We start from the raw sequence: 24,878 nt of genomic DNA, 5'->3' as shown, positions 1-24,878 counted from the left end.
TTTCATTTTAAAATGCAGTGCAAAAAACTTCCTTTCACACTCCCTTGCTACCTACCAGAGTCCTCAAAGAGACAAAAGACTCTTCCTGTGGAGTTGTCTGCTTCCTCCAACTTCCCTACTAGACCCCCACCATTTGTCTTACTGTGTGAGTGTGAGACATGTTAAAATCCAGTGGCACCAAGGTATCATACAATAAAATAATGTGATTAATACATAAGTAAAAGAAATTCCTATACATGCCCCTTCCTGATTTCTTATGTTTTAACATGTTTGTTACACTTACATGTCTCCAATTTCAAATGTTAACACAGATGTTCAGAGTAAATACAGATTGTAGTTTTTTAAATGATGATTTCGTTTAGTTTGGGGAAACAGCTCTCCAACTTTACCTCATGTAGAAAAAGTCATTTCCTTCTAAACCTAATAAGTGGTTTTGTCATCTAGCAAGAACTGCAATCAAGCATTTGCAATAACTAATAAAAAAGCACTTGGGACAATTGTGTTGGTGACAGCTTTTGTTATAATATCAATAATATTTCTATGAATATGGGATACTGTTACATGTTTGCATAGACTTTTGTGAAATATGGAGACACTCCTGGCATTATATGAGCAAAGTGAGACTCATTTTTTAGGGTTGGTGGAGATGTGTGAAGATCCAAACAATCCCTGTCAGTGATGGAGAAGGTTTGATGAAAATATTTGGTAAAAAGTTCACCAGCATGAAGGAAATGAAGTTTCAAACTTCCCTTAGGAGGAGCCCAGCACGCCTGCTTAAAGAAAAGTAAGTGTGGCGATGTGGATGCTTGCAGCGACTGCTGTATAGAGGCCATCCTGCTACACATGAAACACATCAGAGTCATAATTGTTATTTTAGTCACGTGTTTGTTTATTATCCTTATTGTTTTATCTGGGACCGTTTGCAGACATCTCAGAGAGAGGAGACACCAGCATCTGAACAGAGACTCAAACCAGCAACCTGCAGCTCCCTGCTTGGCTGCTCCAGTTTTCTCCTCACTCATGTTGCCCACCAGTGATTTCTAGCTGCCCACCCACACAGCAGGCTAGAATATGCGCTGAGCCTCAGCACCCAATACTTGGACATGTTTTCTTTATTAAATAATGAACCAGACCCCAAAAGGTAAACAGCTGTTATTGCTAGGCAACGGGAGCAGCATTTGGTGATGCAGCACCTGACATTCCTGACCATGTGGGCGGAGCATGCATGGAATGGAATGTTTAGTAGAACTGTGCAACACAAGCACTTAGTTACAGCATTGTTCATTGTATCCAGACACAGCTAGAGACACATCTACAGCAGCATCTCTGTGCAGGACAAACGACAGTTGACGAAGAAAACATCAAAAACTTCACTTCACTCCTCTACAAAACGTTGGTTCCTTTGTTTAAAAGGCCAAAATGAATCAAGGGAGAACGAGAAGAGGATCGGCGAGTGCTTCACCTCACAATTCAGTACAGCTGATTAACCTGCAAGAAGAATTTGAAATGATACAGGCTGAAAATGTCAAATTAAAAGAAGAGGCAGAAAAATCAAGAGGAGAAGCTAAAAATTCAAAGTTTGAAACTGAGGTAGTATTGCAGGAATTACTGCATGTGGGTCTCAAAGTTAAAGGAGAGAAAATGGGAAAACAACAGGCAGAAAATGAGAATGAAAACATGAAGAAAGAACTGTTGGAAGCTCAAAAAGCATTGGAGGAAGAGAAAACCACAGCACAAGAAGCCAAAAATAAATATCTAACTGCAATGAAGGAGGCAGGAAATGTGATACAGGAATTACAGGAGGTGCAGGAAGCTTTTGAAGAGGGAAAAAGGAAAATGCAGTTGGCAACACAAGAAGCTGCAAATGTAATGGCTGAAGCTGAAAAACTAAGAAAGGAATTACTGCATGTAAAGCAACAACTTCAAGAGGAGAAAAAACGTAAACATGAGGCAGAAAATGAGATTGAAAATATGAAGAAAGAATTGTTGGAAGCTCAAAAAGTGTTGGAGAAAGAGAAAATTAAAATACAGGAAGCAAAGAAAGAAATGGAAGATACAAAGAGTTACACTCAAAACATGAAGAAGGAACTGATGAAAGTGCAAGAAGAACTTGCAGAAGAGAAAATTGAGGTGAAGGCATTCATGAAAGAAATGACTGGCTCTGTGGTGACCAAGAAAGACTGCAAAGACGCACTTAAAGAAATACAAAAGCACAAAAAGGAAGCTAAAGAGCTCCTCAAACACAAAGTGAAACTGGCCAAACAGCAGCTGAAAGAAAAATTTAAAGATGCCGAGGAGCAGCTCAACAAAACCTTAAAAGAACTGAAGGCAAAAGAAAAGCAAGCCGAGGACAGGAGGGGATTCTGGAGCAGACTGCTGAGAAAGAACTGACCCAGCAGCATCGCGTTTGAGGACATCAATAGTTTCTTCCTCCTCTCTCCACCTTTCTTTCACCCCATCCTTCTTCTTGGGACGTTTGTTTGTCTTTTAAAAACTAATCTAAATACATGTACTGAAATACACAAATAAAATTGCCATAACTTGACCTCATGTTGCCTGCTTCTTTTCTTGTGTCTGTGGATGTAAAACAGTAACACACTTTCTGCTCTGTGTGTCTTTAATTGTAAATAAATGCAATATGTTTTCATTTTAAAATGCAGTGCAAAAAACTTCCTTTCACACTCCCTTGCTACCTACCAGAGTCCTCAAAGAGACAAAAGACTCTTCCTGTGGAGTTGTCTGCTTCCTCCAACTTCCCTACTAGACCCCCACCATTTGTCTTACTGTGTGAGTGTGAGACATGTTAAAATCCAGTGGCACCAAGGTATCATACAATAAAATAATGTGATTAATACATAAGTAAAAGAAATTCCTATACATGCCCCTTCCTGATTTCTTATGTTTTAACATGTTTGTTACACTTACATGTCTCCAATTTCAAATGTTAACACAGATGTTCAGAGTAAATACAGATTGTAGTTTTTTAAATGATGATTTCGTTTAGTTTGGGGAAACAGCTCTCCAACTTTACCTCATGTAGAAAAAGTCATTTCCTTCTAAACCTAATAAGTGGTTTTGTCATCTAGCAAGAACTGCAATCAAGCATTTGCAATAACTAATAAAAAAACACTTGGGACAATTGTGTTGGTGACAGCTTTTGTTATAATATCAATAATATTTCTATGAATATGGGATACTGTTACATGTTTGCATAGACTTTTGTGAAATATGGAGACACTCCTGGCATTATATGAGCAAAGTGAGACTCATTTTTTAGGGTTGGTGGAGATGTGTGAAGATCCAAACAATCCCTGTCAGTGATGGAGAAGGTTTGATGAAAATATTTGGTAAAAAGTTCACCAGCATGAAGGAAATGAAGTTTCAAACTTCCCTTAGGAGGAGCCCAGCACGCCTGCTTAAAGAAAAGTAAGTGTGGCGATGTGGATGCTTGCAGCGACTGCTGTATAGAGGCCATCCTGCTACACATGAAACACATCAGAGTCATAATTGTTATTTTAGTCACGTGTTTGTTTATTATCCTTATTGTTTTATCTGGGACCGTTTGCAGACATCTCAGAGAGAGGAGACACCAGCATCTGAACAGAGACTCAAACCAGCAACCTGCAGCTCCCTGCTTGGCTGCTCCAGTTTTCTCCTCACTCATGTTGCCCACCAGTGATTTCTAGCTGCCCACCCACACAGCAGGCTAGAATATGCGCTGAGCCTCAGCACCCAATACTTGGACATGTTTTCTTTATTAAATAATGAACCAGACCCCAAAAGGTAAACAGCTGTTATTGCTAGGCAACGGGAGCAGCATTTGGTGATGCAACACCTGACATTCCTGACCATGTGGGCGGAGCATGCATGGAATGGAATGTTTAGTAGAACTGTGCAACACAAGCACTTAGTTCCAGCATTGTTCATTGTATCCAGACACAGCTAGAGACACATCTACAGCAGCATCTCTGTGCAGGACAAACGACAGTTGACGAAGAAAACATCAAAAACTTCACTTCACTCCTCTACAAAACGTTGGTTCCTTTGTTTAAAAGGCCAAAATGAATCAAGGGAGAACGAGAAGAGGATCGGCGAGTGCTTCACCTCACAATTCAGTACAGCTGATTAACCTGCAAGAAGAATTTGAAATGATACAGGCTGAAAATGTCAAATTAAAAGAAGAGGCAGAAAAATCAAGAGGAGAAGCTAAAAATTCAAAGTTTGAAACTGAGGTAGTATTGCAGGAATTACTGCATGTGGGTCTCAAAGTTAAAGGAGAGAAAATGGGAAAACAACAGGCAGAAAATGAGAATGAAAACATGAAGAAAGAACTGTTGGAAGCTCAAAAAGCATTGGAGGAAGAGAAAAGCACAGCACAAGAAGCCAAAAATAAATATCTAACTGCAATGAAGGAGGCAGGAAATGTGATTCAGGAATTACAGGAGGTGCAGGAAGCTTTTGAAGAGGGAAAAAGGAAAATGCAGTTGGCAACACAAGAAGCTGCAAATGTAATGGCTGAAGCTGAAAAACTAAGAAAGGAATTACTGCATGTAAAGCAACAACTTCAAGAGGAGAAAAAACGTAAACATGAGGCAGAAAATGAGATTGAAAATATGAAGAAAGAATTGTTGGAAGCTCAAAAAGTGTTGGAGGAAGAGAAAATTAAAATACAGGAAGCAAAGAAAGAAATGGAAGATACAAAGAGTTACACTCAAAACATGAAGAAGGAACTGATGAAAGTGCAAGAAGAACTTGCAGAAGAGAAAATTGAGGTGAAGGCATTCATGAAAGAAATGACTGGCTCTGTGGTGACCAAGAAAGACTGCAAAGACGCACTTAAAGAAATACAAAAGCACAAAAAGGAAGCTAAAGAGCTCCTCAAACACAAAGTGAAACTCGCCAAACAGCAGCTGAAAGAAAAATTTAAAGATGCCGAGGAGCAGCTCAACAAAACCTTAAAAGAACTGAAGGCAAAAGAAAAGCAAGCCGAGGACAGGAGGGGATTCTGGAGCAGACTGCTGAGAAAGAACTGATCCAGCAGCATCGAGTTTGAGGAGATCAATAGTTTCTTCCTCCTCTCTCCACCTTTCTTTCACCCCATCCTTCTTCTTGGGACGTTTGTTTGTCTTTTAAAAACTAATCTAAATACATGTACTGAAATACACAAATAAAATTGCCATAACTTGACCTCATGTTGCCTGCTTCTTTTCTTGTGTCTGTGGATGTAAAACAGTAACACACTTTCTGCTCTGTGTCTTTAATTGTAAATAAATGCAATATGTTTTCATTTTAAAATGCAGTGCAAAAAACTTCCTTTCACACTCCCTTGCTACCTACCAGAGTCCTCAAAGAGACAAAAGACTCTTCCTGTGGAGTTGTCTGCTTCCTCCAACTTCCCTACTACACCCCCACCATTTGTCTTACTGTGTGAGTGTGAGACATGTTAAAATCCAGTGGCACCAAGGTATCATACAATAAAATAATGTGATTAATACATAAGTAAAAGAAATTCCTATACATGCCCCTTCCTGATTTCTTATGTTTTAACATGTTTGTTACACTTACATGTCTCCAATTTCAAATGTTAACACAGATGTTCAGAGTAAATACAGATTGTAGTTTTTTAAATGATGATTTCGTTTAGTTTGGGGAAACAGCTCTCCAACTTTACCTCATGTAGAAAAAGTCATTTCCTTCTAAACCTAATAAGTGGTTTTGTCATCTAGCAAGAACTGCAATCAAGCATTTGCAATAACTAATAAAAAAGCACTTGGGACAATTGTGTTGGTGACAGCTTTTGTTATAATATCAATAATATTTCTATGAATATGGGATACTGTTACATGTTTGCATAGACTTTTGTGAAATATGGAGACACTCCTGGCATTATATGAGCAAAGTGAGACTCATTTTTTAGGGTTGGTGGAGATGTGTGAAGATCCAAACAATCCCTGTCAGTGATGGAGAAGGTTTGATGAAAATATTTGGTAAAAAGTTCACCAGCATGAAGGAAATGAAGTTTCAAACTTCCCTTAGGAGGAGCCCAGCACGCCTGCTTAAAGAAAAGTAAGTGTGGCGATGTGGATGCTTGCAGCGACTGCTGTATAGAGGCCATCCTGCTACACATGAAACACATCAGAGTCATAATTGTTATTTTAGTCACGTGTTTGTTTATTATCCTTATTGTTTTATCTGGGACCGTTTGCAGACATCTCAGAGAGAGGAGACATCAGCATCTGAACAGAGACTCAAACCAGCAACCTGCAGCTCCCTGCTTGGCTGCTCCAGTTTTCTCCTCACTCATGTTGCCCACCAGTGATTTCTAGCTGCCCACCCACACAGCAGGCTAGAATATGCGCTGAGCCTCAGCACCCAATACTTGGACATGTTTTCTTTATTAAATAATGAACCAGACCCCAAAAGGTAAACAGCTGTTATTGCTAGGCAACGGGAGCAGCATTTGGTGATGCAGCACCTGACATTCCTGACCATGTGGGCGGAGCATGCATGGAATGGAATGTTTAGTAGAACTGTGCAACACAAGCACTTAGTTACAGCATTGTTCATTGTATCCAGACACAGCTAGAGACACATCTACAGCAGCATCTCTGTGCAGGACAAACGACAGTTGACAAAGAAAACATCAAAAACTTCACTTCACTCCTCTACAAAACGTTGGTTCCTTTGTTTAAAAGGCCAAAATGAATCAAGGGAGAACGAGAAGAGGATCGGCGAGTGCTTCACCTCACAATTCAGTACAGCTGATTAACCTGCAAGAAGAATTTGAAATGATACAGGCTGAAAATGTCAAATTAAAAGAAGAGGCAGAAAAATCAAGAGGAGAAGCTAAAAATTCAAAGTTTGAAACTGAGGTAGTATTGCAGGAATTACTGCATGTGGGTCTCAAACTTAAAGGAGAGAAAATGGGAAAACAACAGGCAGAAAATGAGAATGAAAACATGAAGAAAGAACTGTTGGAAGCTCAAAAAGCATTGGAGGAAGAGAAAACCACAGCACAAGAAGCCAAAAATAAATATCTAACTGCAATGAAGGAGGCAGGAAATGTGATTCAGGAATTACAGGAGGTGCAGGAAGCTTTTGAAGAGGGAAAAAGGAAAATGCAGTTGACAACACAAGAAGCTGCAAATGTAATGGCTGAAGCTGAAAAACTAAGAAAGGAATTACTGCATGTAAAGCAACAACTTCAAGAGGAGAAAAAACGTAAACATGAGGCAGAAAATGAGATTGAAAATATGAAGAAAGAATTGTTGGAAGCTCAAAAAGTGTTGGAGAAAGAGAAAATTAAAATACAGGAAGCAAAGAAAGAAATGGAAGATACAAAGAGTTACACTCAAAACATGAAGAAGGAACTGATGAAAGTGCAAGAAGAACTTGCAGAAGAGAAAATTGAGGTGAAGGCATTCATGAAAGAAATGACCGGCTCTGTGGTGACCAAGAAAGACTGCAAAGACGCACTTAAAGAAATACAAAAGCACAAAAAGGAAGCTAAAGAGCTCCTCAAACACAAAGTGAAACTGGCCAAACAGCAGCTGAAAGAAAAATTTAAAGATGCCGAGGAGCAGCTCAACAAAACCTTAAAAGAACTGAAGGCAAAAGAAAAGCAAGCCGAGGACAGGAGGGGATTCTGGAGCAGACTGCTGAGAAAGAACTGATCCAGCAGCATCAAGTTTGAGGAGATCAATAGTTTCTTCCTCCTCTCTCCACCTTTCTTTCACCCCATCCTTCTTCTTGGGACGTTTGTTTGTCTTTTAAAAACTAATCTAAATACATGTACTGAAATACACAAATAAAATTGCCATAACTTGACCTCATGTTGCCTGCTTCTTTTCTTGTGTGTCTGTGGATGTAAAACAGTAACACACCTCCTGCTCTGTGTCTTTAATTGTAAATAAATGCAATATGTTTTCATTTTAAAAAGCAGTGCAAAAAACTTCTGCTCTAAATCTTTTTTTTAGCAAAAAGCTTTTTTTTGCCTGTTGTGGAAGTTTTCCATTCAAATAAAGCTGCAGACGAGCGGTGAGCGATAGCTAACATTCTTTAATCAAACACACAAAGAACAGACAACCAAGCTTGATGAAGTCCCTGCATGACTGCGGGACAGATGGTCAGCAGAGTCTCACTGAGCCTAGCATGGCTCTCAGTTAAATACCTTCTCCAGGAACAAAAGGCAGTACACAGCTGTTTCACACATTAAGGTTCACACTCCCTTGCTACCTACCAGAGTCCTCAAAGAGACAAAAGACTCGTCCTGTGGAGTTGTCTGCTTCCCCCAACTTCCTTACTAGACCCCCACCATTTGTCTTACTGTATGAGTGTGAGACATGTTAAAATCCAGTGGCATCAAGGTATCATACAATAAAATAATGTGATTAATACATAAGTAAAAGAAATTCCTATACAATCCCAGTCTTTGATTCTTAAATCAAAGAATCACATTAATACCAGAATTTCTTTCCTGACATTCTGTTTATCACATCAACATTATTGTACACTTAAAGGAGTTTCACACTGTGTATCCTCACTTCACTGTTCTCTCACCACCCTTTGTTCATCTTTAATCTTCCCCACAATTTAAGCTCTCACGTGCAAATGGCAACAAGAATGATACAGAGCACAGGCCTTCTCCAGAGTGTCAAAGTACTTTGCATGGCAAAGTGAAACAGCATTAGGTGGACATTCCCTTTCACGGTCATGGCTCCTGGTGTCTGTGCCATTTACAGAGTCATAATTCCAACGCTGATCTCCCTCTGTGCTGTCACCTTTGGAGCTTGGCACGCTCTCTTCATTCCTCAGTTTCTGTTCTAATGCCGCGGACGATTTAAGGCAGAGCATGTCGTACACCTTAGTTGTCTTCCTCAACGCCGAATCTCTATCACTTTATTTTAAGGTTTTGCTGTTCACAATCTCCTGAAAGCCCAGTGGTGCAGTCCACTGTCGTTTGTCAGTTGTCCTGGAGATGGTCCCTGCTTCTCACTGGTCCTCTTGAAGCCTTCTCTCCTGGTCATGGTCTGCATCTGCGCCTCAGTCAATCCTTCCATATCCCTCATGTCACGGTCTCTGCAATTTAAAAATGAAAGCTTCCCCGGACCAGTCCAGTCAGTCCCCATTTGTTATTTGCTGACAGTAGAACCTCTCGTGACGCAATAAGTTTCCACTGCCAGCAATGACGCCATTTCAAAAAAGAAAAATTTTTTAGACTGGATTACCTCGCTGAATCCTTTTTGACCGGGACTTGTTTTCTGATTGTCCCAAATAAGTGGCTTTCTCCTGAGCCCATTTTAATTTTGGAGAAGCTCACTTGCGATTGTTCAACATGTTGTGTAGCGCTTTCGATTCCGATCTTGCAGGCCTGCTTGAAAAAGAGAAAATTGCCAAACACAAAATCAAAGTGCATTGTTAAAATCAAAAAATATGAAGGCCTAGTTTTAGGGCTTGTCTAAGCGTACTCTCTTAGAATGATAGATCAAAACTAGCAGGTTCAAAGTGGTACCAAAAGAAAATGCATCAGCCAAGTAAATCCCCAAAACTTTCATCCACCAGTCACACACCTCGCACAACAGCAATATTCTATTAGATGATGAGTTTCTTCCCATGTACCCAGATGTGTGTCATGATAAGACCTCCCCCACACATCAGAAACAAGAAACTCAATAATCTATTAGTCTCCACTCATCTGACCCCCCTGCAGCATTCTGTTCACCCCTGCTATGATTCAATCATCCTTCCCCAAAAATAATACTAGTTCACTAGTCTATGTATCACTTCTTAACCTACTAAGTGAACCGGACAAGATGATGGTAACAGAAACGCATGCTTAAAATACTGTTTGATCTTCATGAGCTTCATTGTATGTGTGTTTGTGTTAGTAGGATTAATGCATTTTTCTGTTTGTGTAATTTTTGTGTACCTCTCCTCTTTGCAGTGGTCCAGACACTTTTCAATTCTCCACGTAAGGCAGTCGTTTTTTCTTCCCAGTTTCCTAAACCCAAATTTCATTTCCCACACTAAACCAGCCTTCCTCCATGTCCTCCCCGGCTCCTTCCACTGTGGTCTCATCTCATCTCCCCCCCTTGTCCAGTGAGAGTCAGTTGTCCTGTGTTTTCCACTGTCTCATCTTTCCATTTTCTCCAAAAGTGGGAAATGTCCAACTCAGGCAGTCTTTTCAAAGGTCCATTTACACACAGTGAAGTTGCAGCTCGTTGGAAATGCACATCTCCATCTATCCAGTCATGATGATGCCATTTTTCTCCTTGCTGTCGCTGTCTTGCACAGCTGCTGCTGCTGGACCTTTTCTTCACTGCTCAGGATACTGCTGTGAGCTCTTGAGATCCATCTCGTTGTTCTGGAACTGCATTTCTTGAGAGGGAGAGATTCTTGGAGCTTGTGTTCTCAGGGTGACAAACACATGGAAGTTAAGCTGTAAAATAATTCAGCCAAAACCTGGCTTGAGTGTTTCTAATGGTGTTAACCTATAATTTTCTTTTTTTTTTTTTTTTTTTTGGCCTGTCCCGTTTGGCTCTTTTGCCATCAGAATTGTTGTCTAAAGGCAAAGAAAGATGCCCAACGGATTTACTTTACCAAACTGACCATCCCAGCCTTGCCGTAATGGTCCATTTGATTCACCTTTTATTGTTTATTTTATTTTCACTTGCTGAATACGGGACAGACTTGACTGGGGGAAAGAAGGGGAGAAAGAAAGAGGGAAAGAGAAACAGCTGAGAAGAGGGACGGGGGAGAAGGGCAAAAGACAAAAACCAACAGAACGGGCAGAGAAAAAAAAATACATATATCAATCACCTGGGTCACCTGCTGAGAAAGAAAAAAGAAAGCAAGCAGAAGAGAACAAGAGTAATAGAATAAACAGCATCACAATGATATATGGGAATATGACAGTAAATACTAAATGTTAAACATTATTGTGCAGCACATAAGATCAACAGAACACAGTGTGCTTTGAGGTAGGAGCCAAAAAGGGTGTAGTTTGTGGGTGTGATCACCCGTGTGTACACCTGTGAGCATGGACGCGCTTGTTTTTTGTTTTTTAAAAGGTTCCTTCATGTAATAATCTGCTAGAGGGTGTGGGGGGGCCACAGCCCCGTCCTCCAGGGCATGAAGCAGGTATGGAGGAGATCAAAACTCCAGACATCCAGAGGCCCCCAGAACACAAGAGACCAAGGAAGACCAACAGAGGGGCAGCTGCGCCACTGTCCCGGAAAGAGCTGAGGAGAGTCCCAGATGAGGGCTCACTCAGCAGCCGCGGAGCAGAAGCCAGGGGGAGTTGCAGTGACGCGCCCGTGAGCTCCGCCGGCAGCCAGCTGCGCCTGAGTGACCGAGCCCCAGGCCGAGAGGCCGGGGGCACCCCACCTCCGAAGTGGCCCGAGCGAGCCCCAGGCTCCAGGCCCCGATAAGCGGCCGCCAAGGAGTGAGCCGGTGTGTACCTGGACGCCCATCCCCGGACACAAAGAACCACCAACGCACCGATGTCTGAGGGGGTCCACCACTGGCAGGGGAAGTGGTGGTAGGGGGAGATAGGCCTCCAAACCTTGGAGGGCCTGAGATGTCCCCAGAGAGGTGGCGCCTGACACCCAACCTGACATATAGACACAGACATACAGGCACACACAGATACAAACATCCATTCCCACCCTCATGCTCTCATATGCACTTACTCCACACTCAACCAACGTGGAGACAGACATAAAGAGACGCTGTACACACGATCACACTCCCCAAGCGTACTCTACAAACCGGGTCTAGGTGCCCCCGCCCCTGGAGGGGGGAACTGCACCCAGACCCAGGTGGTGTTTCCCTTTTCCCTGCGGTGGGGGGAGGCAGACCGCCCCGACTCCGCAGCAGCAGGAAGGCTCCACACTCCAGACCGCAGTCGGACGGCCAACTCCTCCTCCTAGTCCTAGCCCCCCTGCTCCAGCAGGTCGCAGAGAATGGGGGTGAGAGAAGACTCCAAACCTCCCTCCACCCGTGTTCTAAGGTGCATTTAAAACCCAGGAGGGCATGGAGCTACCTGCCAGAGAGCAGCAGGTAAGCGCATGGTCCCTCCTGCTAGCCCTCAATGTCTACGTGTATTTAAAATTGAGAGGTGGGCAACGATGCCAGGGGTGGGGTGTACACCCTGATGGTACTTTGGACTCCGTGTATCGTGCCCACCCCCAAGATCCTATATGTATGTGTAATGAGAGTGTGAGTAATGTGAATGTCTAAGTTGTGGGATAAAATTGAGGCAGAGGCAGCCAGAAGGGGACAGAGGGGGGGGGGGGGGTAGCCTCCTCTGCACCCTGGTGACATACCCCCACTCCAAGGCCCTGCATGTGTGGGTGGTTGTGGTGGAGCGGGAAGAGGGAGGCAGCTGGAGATGGGGAGGGAAGGAAGGGAGGGGCAAGTGACCCCTCCCTGGGGCCAGCTCCCCCGCTGACCCCAGTAGGCACCCCCATACTCCGCGACCCGCCAGGGAAAGGGGGCCCAGGCCCATCCAGACCGGGGCCCAGTGCAGCAGCGCCGCCCGGCCCCACAGAGCCCGGGACAGTCCACCCAACCCCACCACAGAGAAAACTGCACCCACCCCACCATCCACTCATCTTCCAGACTACATAAGACAATAAACACCCAGGCTGAGATCTTCCTCCACCTCTCCTGTATCTCCCCCTCCTGCAGAGGGAGCTCCTGAGGAGAGGAAAGCTCCTGCAAGATGTGACAATCTCCCCCACCAGTTGAAGAGCCCTATGATAAGAACCTATAATTTTCTTCCGACTGCTGCACGTGGAAAATTGATCCAGGTCTGCTCTTCACCTGCAAGTGACACACTGAGACATTTTGATCATTCTTCTCATTGCTTAAACAACACATCTCCCCTCTCATGTTCTGAACTCCCCTTTCTTAAAAACCCAGAGAGATTGTAGTTGCCCTACGTTGAAAAACACAAAACCCTCTTCCTATTTTATTGCTTATTTTTATCAACAATTCTGCTAATTTTGTGTGTGTGTGTCCACCCTAGGGGAGCTGGTGTACCACCTTCACCCGCTAGTTGGAAACAACTTTTACACACATTTCTACACTCCTCTCTTTTTTTCTTTTCTTGTTTTTGTTCCCAATTTTCAAGATTTTTAGCCCCATTTTCACTGTTTTTACACACACATCAACTTTTCCCACACAACCATTCTCTTTCATCTCACAACATACTTGCACTCACATTTCTTACTATACAGTCAAATATTGAGTTTTATCTCTGGCCGCTGGGTGAAACGTCCGCCGCTACTGGATCTAGATCCCATATTTACATTCAGAGCGTCCCCTGCAATGGCCTTCTTCCCTTCTCGGCAGAAAAGTGCTAAAATACCGTCACTCCGCACACTGTATTGTGCAGACGTGATTATCAACAGTGGACTCGAACCACCGTTCCCTGTGATGGACTGGTGTTTTTGCAATTACTTTCTGGCAGACAGATTGCTTTTCTTTGCACAACACCGGAACCGAACACAAGCCTGGGGGCTCAAACCCCAGGACTTTCCTCCCGGAGACTCAAACTCCGGAGCAGCAAGCACTTCTCGGCTCGGCCAGACAAAAAACTCCTCATGACTGTATACAAAGTTAGCTACAACTCACCCATCTGCAGGAGTCCCCTCAAAGTTGATGATCTCGGTGGTAACTGAAACACACGGTTCCGTGACTCTTCCATTTCCTTTGCTTCAACAGCTGGTAGGACAAAGGTACCTTTTCCCTCAGGGGTGATCAGCCCGTCCACGAAACCGTTGTTCAGTGACCACATGGACTATCATGTCGACAACGCCATTTTGTTGTGGAAGTTTTCCATTTAAATAAAGCCTGCAGACGAGCGGTGAGCGGTAGCTAACATTCTTTAATCAAACACACATAGAACAGACAACCAAGCTTGATGAAGTCCCTGCATGACCGCGGGACAGATGGTCAGCAGAGTCTCCCTGAGCCTAGCATGGCTCTCAGTTAAATACCTTCTCCAGGAACAAAAGGCAGTACACAGCTGTTTCACACCTTAACACTAGAATTACTGAGCCTTTTTTTCCCTGGTGCGAGTCCCTACTACTAGATTTACTAGCCCTGCGCAAATTTGTGTAAATTCCACTGGCACTGCGTTGTCTTTACAGTCCCTGGCACAACAGCTGCAGCAGCTTCAGCAGCCTGCGTCTGTGCTAATATTTTCTTGTCAGAATCAGAATCAGAATCAGAATGGGGTTTATTGCCAAATGTTGAGCAGGTTTACAACATTAGGAAATTGCTGCGGTGCTTCAGTGCAAACATGCTGTCATAAATAGCACTTAAATAGACATGGAAAAAAATAAAAGTAGGGATAAGAATTAAAAGTGCTACGTGGAAAGATATGTGCATGAGATATACATGAGATATATACATGAGAATAAGAATTAAGAGTGCTACGTTGAAAGATATATACATGAGTGCAGGTGGTGATCAGTGCCAAACATAGAATGATGCAGTGACACAGCGTAGGGTCATGTGTTAGTGGAGGGAACAGTCATACGGTTATTGTTCATGTGTCCAACAGCAGAGGGGAAGAAACTGTTCTTATGGCGAGAGGTTCTGGTGCGAATGGACCGGAGCCTCCTGCCTGAGGGGAGCAGGTCAAACAGACTGTGTCCAGGGTGAGAAGGGTCAGCTGAGATCCGAGCTGCACGCCGCAATGTCCTGGAGGTGTACAGGTCCTGCAAAGATGGGAGTCTGCAGCCAATCACCTTCTCAGCAGAGCGCACAACACGCTGCAGTCTCTGTTTGTCCCTGATAGTGGCTCCAGCGTACCACACGGTGATGGAGGAGGTGAGGATGGACTCGATGATTGCAGTGTAGAACTGCATCATCGTCCGTGTTGGCAGGTTGAATTTCTTCAGCTGCCTCAGGAAGTACATCCTCTGCTGGGCTTTCTTGATGACGGAGGTGATGGTGGGCTCCCACTTCAGGTCCTGGGTGATGGTGGTACCCAGGAAGCGGAATGAGTCCACAGAGGTGATGGGGGTGTCAGTCAGGATGATGGGGGGGGGAGTGGGGCTGTGTGCTTCCTGAAGTCCACAATAATCTCCACTGTCTTCTGGGCATTCAGCACCAGGTTGTTGTGGCTGCACCAGGACACCAGACGTTCAACCTCCCTCCTGTAGGCAGACTCGTCCCCGTCCGAGATGAGTCCAATAACGGTGGTGTCATCTGCAAACTTGATTAGCTTGACAGACTGGTGGGTGGAGGTGCAGCAGTTGGTGTACAGGGAGAAGAGCAGAGGAGAAAGAACACAGCCCTGAGGGGAGCCGGTGCTGATGGTCCGGGAGTCCGAGACATTCTTTCCCAGCCTCACATGCTGCTTCCTGTCCGTCAGGAAGTCAGTGATCCACCGGCAGATGGGATCAGGCACATTCATCTGGGAAAGCTTGTCTCGGAGATGGTCTGGAAGGATGGTGTTGAAGGCAGAGCTGAAGTCCACAAACAGGATCCTGGCGTAGGTTCCTGGGGAGTCCAGATGCTGCAGGATGAAGTGTAGGGCCATGTTGATGGCGTCGTCTACAGACCTGTTGGCTCTATATGCAAACTGCAGGGGGTCCAGGAGGGGGGCCGTGAGGGTCCTGAGATGGGAGAGAACTAGGCGCTCAAAAGACTTCATGACCACAGATGTCAGAGCCACGGGTCTGTAGTCATTTAGTCCAGTGATCCTAGGTTTCTTGGGGACAGGGATTATGGTGGAGGACTTGAAGCAGGCAGGCACATGACATGCCTACAGTGAGGAGTTGAAAATGCCAGAAAACACTGGGGCCAGCTCGTTTGCACAGTGTCTAAGGGTGGCAGGAGACACATCGTCTGGGCCGGGAGCTTTCCGAGCATTCAGGTTCTTAAACTGCTTCCTCACATCTGCTTCATGAATATGAAGAGTTGTGGTGGGAGGAGGTGGTGTGAAATCCTCTTTTGTGTGGGGTGAGGAGGGGGGTGTTGTAGGTGAACGGTTTGAAGGTGGTGATGGCTCTATGTAGGGGGGAGAGGTGGGGGAATTAGTGTCCAAAGTGTCTCTATTGTTGGGGCCGTTGGAGGTGTGAAGGCTGCCTGATGGCTCGTCAAAACGGCAGTAGAAGTCGTTAAGGGTGTTGGCTAAGAGCAAGTCATCAGTGGAGTGGGGGGTTTTAGGCTTGTAGTTTGTGATATTCCTAAAACCTTTCCACACAGAGGCCGAGTCATTCTCTGAGATCTGCTGCTGCATCTTCTCAGAGTGCTGATGTTTAGCAATGTCCACTTCTTTAGTGAACCTGTACTTGGCCTCTCTGTAGCAGTCCCTGTCTCCGCTTCTGAACGCCTTTCTCTTTTCCAGCCACAGCTTTTTGAGTTTAGGAGTAAACCAGGGTTTGTCATTGTTATAACTCACCCTGGTGCGTGATGGCACAATGCTGTCCTCACAGAAGTGGATATAGGAGGTGACAGTGTCCGTAAACTCGTCCAAGCTGTTAGAAGCAGCCTTCAATGTGTCCCAGTCTGTGGTCTCCAAACACGTGCGAAGCTCCTCCACAGCCTCGTTGCTCCACAGTTTTTTAGTCCTCACGACAGGTTTGGAGAGCTTCAGCCTCTGTCTGTACGCGGGGCTACATGAATCGGCAACGAAGTTCCTGAGCTAGAAGACTCAGAAACAATCTTCTTTTGCCTGTCCACCCTGTACATGCCTTGTACAAAATGTAGGCATTCACCGCCATTGATACATTGATGCCCACGCTGATAGAGGAGGATCAAACAGGCTTCATTGCTAACAGACAAACACACGGTAATATCAGAAGGGCCATTCATATTATTGACCAGATACTTAAAGGGAAAACTGGAACAGTTCTCATTGGGCTTGATGCGGAAAAGGCATACGATACGGTCAGGTGGGAATTTCTGTTTCATGTGTTGAAGAGATTTGGGCTATGTGACAGGTTTATTCAATGTATAAGAATGATTTATATGTCTCCAACAGCGAGGATCAAAGTTAATGGAAGCCTCTCAAATCGGATAACACTACAACGTGGCTGTAGGCAGGGCTGCCCGTTGAGCCCGCTGCTCTTTAACCTTTTCATTGAACCGTTGGCTCAATGCATCAGGGAAGAGACTTGATTGACGGGGGTTACAACGGGGAATGTGGAAAATAAAATTTGCTTGTATGCAGACGACGTGCTGGTAGCGCTAGGAAACCCGGAAGAGGGAATTCCTCTGCTTATGGAAATACTGGAAGAATATGGCAGACTGTCTGGTTATAGACTAAACATTCAAAAAACTCAAATCTTGACGTTCTTTTTTTAACCCCTCAAGACAATTGGTAGCAAGATATAGATTCGGATGGCATCAATCTCAAATGGAGTATTTGGGGATCCTGCTGACAAAAGACCTTGCATTGTTATATGAAGTTAATTATAATCGGGTGAACAAGAAGATATATGAAGATCTGGAGAGGTGGGGTCTGCTGCTCCTCGATCTGGGCAGCAGAGTTAGAGCAATAAAGATAAATATCCTCCCAAAGCTGCTATATTTGTTTGCAGCGCTTCCAGTGGAGGTTCCAGCAAAACAATTTAGGGAGTGGGATATGCATTGCTCAAGATTCATATGGGGAAATAAAAGGCCAAGAGTGAAATATGCAACAATGCAGCAGGCTGGTGAGCGGGGGGGGGGGGGCATGGCTCTACCGTGCTTTGAGGATTACTATCTGGCAGCCCAGATCAGACCTCTAGTGTGCTGGTGTAACTCTAAGTTTGAGGCAAAATGGAAGGACATTGAGCTTTCTTTGATGGATTTCCCAACACAGTCTGTTCTGGGGTCTCTTGAGAGTTTACCACAGGCATATCAGATGCAAAATTTATGTGTACCGTATTTTCACGACCATAAGGCGCACTTAAAAGTCTTAGATTTTCTTCAAAAAGTGCGGCGCGCCCTATAGCGCGGTGCGCCCTATGTGTTGTAAGGAGGACGTAGTAGAGAACACCATGAGAACGTTAAAGGGTGAAGTGTGGGCGTTGATCGTATATACCGGGACAATCGCACATACCTGTATAAAAGAACAGGTATGTGCATTATGCAGGACATCGTTGTTTTAACAACCCTGAAAATGGCAAAGAGACACGCTTACGAAGCACAGTTTAAACTGAAGGCCATCAGCTACGCGGAGGAACATGGAAATCGAGCAGCGGCGAGAGAATTTAAGATTAACGAATCGATGGTTCGCAAATGGAGGAAGCTGGAAAACAAGCTCCGGCAGGTCAAGAAAACGCAGCTGAGTTTCCGCGGACATAAGGCGAGGTGGCTCGAGTTGGAGGAAAGACTCGAGCGGTGGATCATCGAGCAAAGAGCGAGCGGGAGAAGCGTTTCGACGGTCACCATTCGGCTAAAAGCAGTTTCACTAGCTGAAGAGATGAACATTGAACATTTCCAAGGAGGTCCGTCTTGGTGCTTTCGTTTTATGAAACGGTGCCATTTTTCCATCCGGACCAGGACTACGGTAGCGCAGCAACTTCCAGCGGATTATAAGGAAAAGCTGGCCATCTTCCGCTCCTACTGCAGCAAACACATCGGCGACAAAAACATCCAGCCCAGCCACATCACAAACATGGACGAGGTCCCGCTCACTTTTGACATCCCGGTGAGTCACACTGTGGAGAAGAAGGGGACCAGCACGGTAGCGATACGCACAACGGGGCACGAAAAGTCTTCTTTTACTGTTGTGCTTGGCTGCCATGCTAATGGACAGAAACTGCCGCCTATGGTGATTTTTAAGCGAAAGACTTTGCCTAAAGAGAAGTTTCCAGCAGAAATCATCATTAAGGCAAATGAAAAGGGCTGGATGGATGAGGAAATGATGAAAGACTGGCTGAGGGAGGTGTATGTAAGGAGACCAGGTGGTTTTTTCCACACATCACCATCGCTGTTGATCTGTGACTCTATGCGTGCCCATCTCACAGCCGATGTGAAAAAACTTGTGAAGCAAATGAACTGTGAGCTTGCTGTCATTCCGGGAGGCCTGACAAAGGAACTCCAACCGCTGGACATCGGTGTGAACCGCCCGTTCAAAGTAAGGCTGCGAGCGGCCTGGGAGCGATGGATGACCGGTGGAGACCACAGTTTCGCTAAGAGTGGAAGGCAGCGCCGGGCGAGTTACGCCACAATTTGCCAATGGATTGTAGATGCTTGGGCTAACATGTCTGCTGGCACTGTTGTTCGAGCTTTCGCAAAAGCCGGCATCGTTTCCGAGGAGCCGCACGGCACGGAAAGTGACTCTGACGGTGAAGACAGTGAACCTGGCATGTTTGATGGAGATTTAGCGCAGCTGTTCAATTCAGACACAGAGGATGAGGACTTCGATGGGTTTGATTGATGATAAAAATGTGAGTACCAAACTTTGTTTTGCTCCTGCTTTATTTTTAAATACGCACACTTGTATGCTTGTGTGTTGTTGATGATGACGATTATTGGTAATAAAAATGTGAGTAAGGTACCGAATTCAGGTTTGCTCCCGCTTTATTTTTAAATACGCATACGGTACTTGTATGCGCCCTATGGTCCAGTGCGCCTTATGTGTGTGTTAAATACAGTAAGGGCACACATAACTGAGACTGCGCCTTTTAGCACAGTGCGCCTTATGGTCGTGAAAATACGGTAAGTTTTCCCTGAAAAAATGGGCAGATGTGATTAAAATTTTTGGTCTTAACAGGGAAATAGGGTTGCTGGGATGGCCAGCGTATCTCCCACGCTTCCTTCCAGCATTGTTAGACCATAAATTCAGGGAGTGGTCCAGGCATGGAATCACTGCGATCTGTCAGATAGTGAAGCATGGGGAGCTGATAAATTTTGAGGACGTGTCAGATTTACGAGATCGGCAGGGAAGATTTTTATCGTTACCTACAGGTTCGGAGCTTCTTCCAGAAGGAAATTAGAATGCTTGACGCAGATGCTAGTGGTGTGATCCAAATATTTATGGATGCTTATGGTGAGAACATAAGTGGTACTATAGGAAAAATGTACAGAAGTTTTAGAGCTATGAAAAAGACCTCAACAAGATATGTCAGTCATCGATGGGAAAAAGAAGCAGGTGTAACTATCTCAGAGGAAGACTGGTTGCGGATGTGGAAGAATGTGTTATCTACCACAAATTCTTTAACATGGCGAGATTTTGGATGGAAGAATTTAATTTGATTCTTCATCACACCAAAGCGGAAATCCAAAATAAGTGGTTCAGGCGCTTCATGCTGGAGGTGTTAGGATGCCTGGGTCGTTGACCCAGGGTTGACCCAGGGTTTTTGAGTTTATTATTATTCATCATATGGAACTAGAGCTGGGCGATATAACGATATGTATTGCGATATAACTTCTTCTCGATAGGAAAATACAACTATCGCGATAGACCTCATCTCTCTCTCTTCCTCTTTAAAAAAAAAAAAAGAAAAAAAAAAAAAAAGGAACAGCCAATCCAAATTAAGTAGCGCAGAGCCGAACCACGTCACGTGACTTGTTACGTACAGCACAAGTGCCAAGCCGCACGTGCGTATTTGTTTGCGAAGCAGCTAACCGCCGTGTCGACCGGGTAATGGAGAAAATGAGTGTACCAAGTAGAGAAAAATCAACCGAGAGCTTGGGTGACCACGTTACCGAAGAGAACACAGATGACGGTTCAAATGCCGAAGAGATTGTCGAAAAGAAGGGCCAGAAAAGTTCCGTAGTGTGGCGATATTTCGGCTATTTGACGTCTGACAAAAAACAGAGTAGCACGCACTGTAAGTCGTGCCGAAAGCATGTTCCCACCAAGTCTGGAAATACAACAAACCTTTTTCATCACCTGAAGCAGTGCCACCCACTAGAGCACGCTCAATCACTGACTGAAAGTGCTAATTTGTCATCGAAAACAACCAGGGGAATCCCTGCGAAGCAGCAACAGTCAATTGAGTCGGCTTTCTCCAGCGTCTTACCATATGACAAAAAAGCTAAGAGACATAGCGAACGAATGCCATAGCCTACTGTCTTGCTAAAGACATGCTACCAATAAACACGGTCAAAAATGAAGGATTCAAGCAGCTAATTAAGGTACTGGATCCTCGTTACCAACTCCCTGGACGTAAACATTTCTCTCATACAGCTCTTCCAAAGCTATATAGAGAGTGCCGTGAGGCTGTTGAGAAGGAGCTACAAACTGTATCGTTCTTCGCTACTACATCCGACATGTGGTCAAGTCGCACGTCAGAACCTTACCTTAGCCTTACTGCTCACTATATCGACCAAGACTGGAATCTGAAAAGCAAATGTCTTCAAACTGCCTACCTTCCCGACGACCACACGGGTGAAGTAATTGCATTAGGACTGTCAGAAGCGCTTGCATCCTGGGGACTGAGTGAAGACAAACAAGTCTGCATCACAACCGATAGTGGGACAAATATAGTGAAGGCCACATCCCTGAATAACTGGACCCGGCTGCAGTGCTTCGGACATCGACTTCACTCAGCTATCGGTAAGTTGGGAAGCAGAATAAAATTAAAAATGCCTCTTTTAATTGTGTTTTTGAGCCCATGTAAATATATTAAAAGCTAGAGATCTAAATCACTTCCATGGTTATTGTTAAAAAATAAACATCAGAAAGAATATTCTTCATGTCAGCCTATTTATTTGAGGTAATAGTTGCTGTTGGCATGCATAACAGGCAAATATTCAGTCACTCTTCAGTGTAAATCAAGTTGACAAAATGTGCCAAATAAAATTTAGAATTTTGGGGTTCTATCAGGATCCCAATTGGCTAATACAGAACCTCAGCTGTTTTTCCTATAAAGAACATTAAATTCTGATTCCACCAAATGGGGCAATTCAAGAAAAAAAGAACAAGTGATGAAAACGTCAAATATAACAATGATGTTGATAACACCAGCCTCTGTCACCTTTTTAAATATAAGGAAAAAAAATTGGTCAGTCTGTCAGCAAAATTTAAAAAAGTAAAAGTACAATAAAAAAAAAGTACAATCATAGCAAGTAAGTGGGTTTTCAGGGCAGTGGATTTTATTTGTGACTGAAAAAAAAAATCCAAAATCTTAAATTAATTTCTGAGGTTAATATGTGCTATTATTTACCTTTTTATCCACAGAAAAAGCCGGCAAAGACAAGAGGGTGGAGTGAGCTGTGGCCGTGTGTAAGAGAGTGGTGGCCGCCTTCAGTTTCTCTTGGAAGAAGAAAAGGGAATTGGCTGCTGCTCAGGAGGAGCTTCACCTACCCCAGCACAAGTTAGTGACAGAGTCGCCCACCAGGTGGGGCTCACACCAAAAAATGGTTAGGAGGGTTCTGGAGCAACATAAAGCTATCTCTCAGGTCCTCAGTGCAGATAAGAAGACCAGGCACTTGGTTCCCTCCTGGCAAGATTTAGATGTTCTGGAGTCTGTGCATGTGGCCCTGAACCCACTACTGGAATTCACAGATTCACTTTCTGGAGAGTGTTACGTGAGTGTGTCCTACCTCAAGCCGATGCTTCACCTTTTCAGAACACAGATTCTGAAACCATCTGAGGATGAAACACAACTTACAAAAGACCTTAAGATGACAGTCATGACATACCTTGATGAAAAGTACAATGACCAGATTACAAATGAACTGCTTGATGTTGCAACCCTGGTAGATCCGCGCTACAAAGTACAATACATTAATGCAGAACACGTTGATGCCATCAAAATGAGAGCAGTGTCTGAGATGTTGGGGCAAATTGAGCACCCGTCCACTTCAGCTGGAACGGAGGAAACAGAAGATGGTGGAGCTGCTGCAGTACTACCAACCCAGAAGAAACAGAGAAAGTCACTGGGCAGTTTCTTTAAGAAATCCCACCCCACCAGCACAGGGCTCACTGAGAAAGAGACAGTTGAAAAGGAGCTTGAAAAGTACTTGCTGGCATCTGATGCAGACAGTGAAATGGACCCACTTGAGTGGTGGAAAATCAACGACAGAAGCTTCCCAAGAGTTAGCTGCCTGGCAAAGCACTACCTGTGCATCCCCGCAACCAGTAGCCCCTCTGAGAGGGTATTTAGTACAGGGGGTAATATTGTGACTTGCCACAGGGCCGCTTTAAAGCCTGAAGCAGTGGATAGACTTGTCTTCCTGTCCCACAACCTGTAGGCTTTTGTCAGACTAAAGTTTTATTTATATATAATGTTCTGTTAGCATCTTTATTTTAAAACTGTTTGAAAAGCTAAGCTATACAACAAGGAGATTGAGAATTTCCTTTTAGTTCTCAGTTTATTTGATATTGACAAAAGTTAGTTAGTCAATTTTGTCTGTTCTTCTGTAAAACAAACTAAGATTTATTTTTAGAATTAATATTTTGTTTCTAAGTGGAATTGACAATTGAGTCTGTTTTGTTTGTTCTATTTTCAAACTTAAACGCTTTAGCGGCTGCCTTTTGTGTAGTTTGCAATATTTGCCTCTATTTATCTGAAACTGAAGTCTCATTTTCCTTAAGTACATCTGCCCCATTTAACTTATTATGGGAAATAAATATTTAAATCAAAACAAGCTGCTGATTATTTCACATTTTACTTGTGAGCAACGGCACATTTAAATCTTACAAATTTAGTTATTTGGCTTATATCGTGATATATCGTTATCGCCTGAAATGAAAAAAACACATCGTGATATGAAAAAATCTTATATCGCCCAGCTCTATATGGAACTGATTACCCTCTCACTGCGGCTACAGAAGGAGAAAGGAGAGAGACTTTGGGAACGATGGGATCGTTATACGTCAAGAGACTAGAAACTGATACCTCTGTGATGCAGAGGGACAGCTGCGAATTTGTTTGAATGGAACATGCACCTGTGTAATATGTAATATGTGTACGTAAAACAAGGCGTTGTGTATTTTGGAATATGTGATCATTTGTGAATGTGTTGGTTTCCCTTGCCCTCTTTAGTTCTGTATGTAAAATAAGATGAAAATCAATAAAGAGAAAGTGTTAAAAAAGAATTAAAAGTGTAGTTTTGTTGTTTTTTTTAAAAAAAACTCTGCCCATGCAAGCAACACGCTTTTAAATGTGGAGGCACTGTTTACCACTGTGTTGCATCACCTATTCTTTGATCAGTGTAAGTGTTTGGGAACTGAGGAGACCGATGCTAGATGGATGGATAGATGCATGTTTGTCATGGTACATTAAAAGAAATGGTACACTCCATCTCACATGTTAGATTAATAAAGCATAGTACAATCACTATTGCTATGCATCCAGTGTCCACTAATGTAACAACATTTTTTCCACTGAACTGATGGACATAAGGATGAAATCCGTGATTTAACAAGTGATGTGTGAAAGCTCAGTGGTATTAGGCAGAAACTGAAATTCTTTCTGGTGAAAATATGAGCATAATTACCACAAGGAGGTAATCATCTCACCTCTTTGTAATCACCTGTGACCAGCTGCTACTTAGGATGGAGGAATTCCTTCAGTCTTTGCCTCATTCATTGAATCAGTGAAGTCTAGCGTTTGCTTCCCGTTCTCTCTATTCACCAGCTTCTCCTTTGTGCAGAAACTCCAGTGTGGAAAACTGGGGAGATCTTTTGGAGAGAATCCTACTGAAAAAAGTGGACTCACCTGTTTCACCAGGCCTCGGACCTCACTGCAAGAAAACGTCTTCATTGAGAGTAGTGCATTTGAGTTTGTTGGCTGTGACGTGTGAAAAACGAATTCTGGGGTTTAAGATGACACGTACTATCCTACTGCTAGAACCTCTGTCTAGTTTTCAGAAGGTTAAACTCTTGCTTCATAAACAGCTCCACATTTGCTTTACGTGTTTGGTTTTTAAAAAAACACTGAAAAAGTGTAAAAAAGGACATTATTCCCGTTGTCCCA

General features: G+C 43.8%; 1 protein-coding gene across 1 annotated transcript; it reads left to right on the top strand.

Moving 5' to 3' along the window:
- Positions 1-22,314: 22,314 nt before the first annotated feature.
- Positions 22,315-23,151, top strand: LOC147339340 (E3 SUMO-protein ligase ZBED1-like). Its single transcript, XM_086261494.1, has one exon. The coding sequence runs from the start codon at positions 22,315-22,317 to the stop codon at positions 23,149-23,151; it is 837 nt and encodes a 278-aa protein (XP_086117620.1).
- The last annotated feature ends 1,727 nt before the right edge of the window (positions 23,152-24,878 follow it).

The sequence above is a fragment of the Aulonocara sp. 'chitande type north' Nkhata Bay genome, linkage group LG1 (genome assembly GCF_057382095.1).
Source record: "Aulonocara sp. 'chitande type north' Nkhata Bay isolate Kocher_YH1m ecotype deep benthic linkage group LG1, A_spYH_male_GT1.1, whole genome shotgun sequence".
Lineage (NCBI taxonomy): Eukaryota > Metazoa > Chordata > Actinopteri > Cichliformes > Cichlidae > Aulonocara > Aulonocara sp. 'chitande type north' Nkhata Bay.
This window is presented reverse-complemented; position numbering and strand designations above follow the sequence as displayed.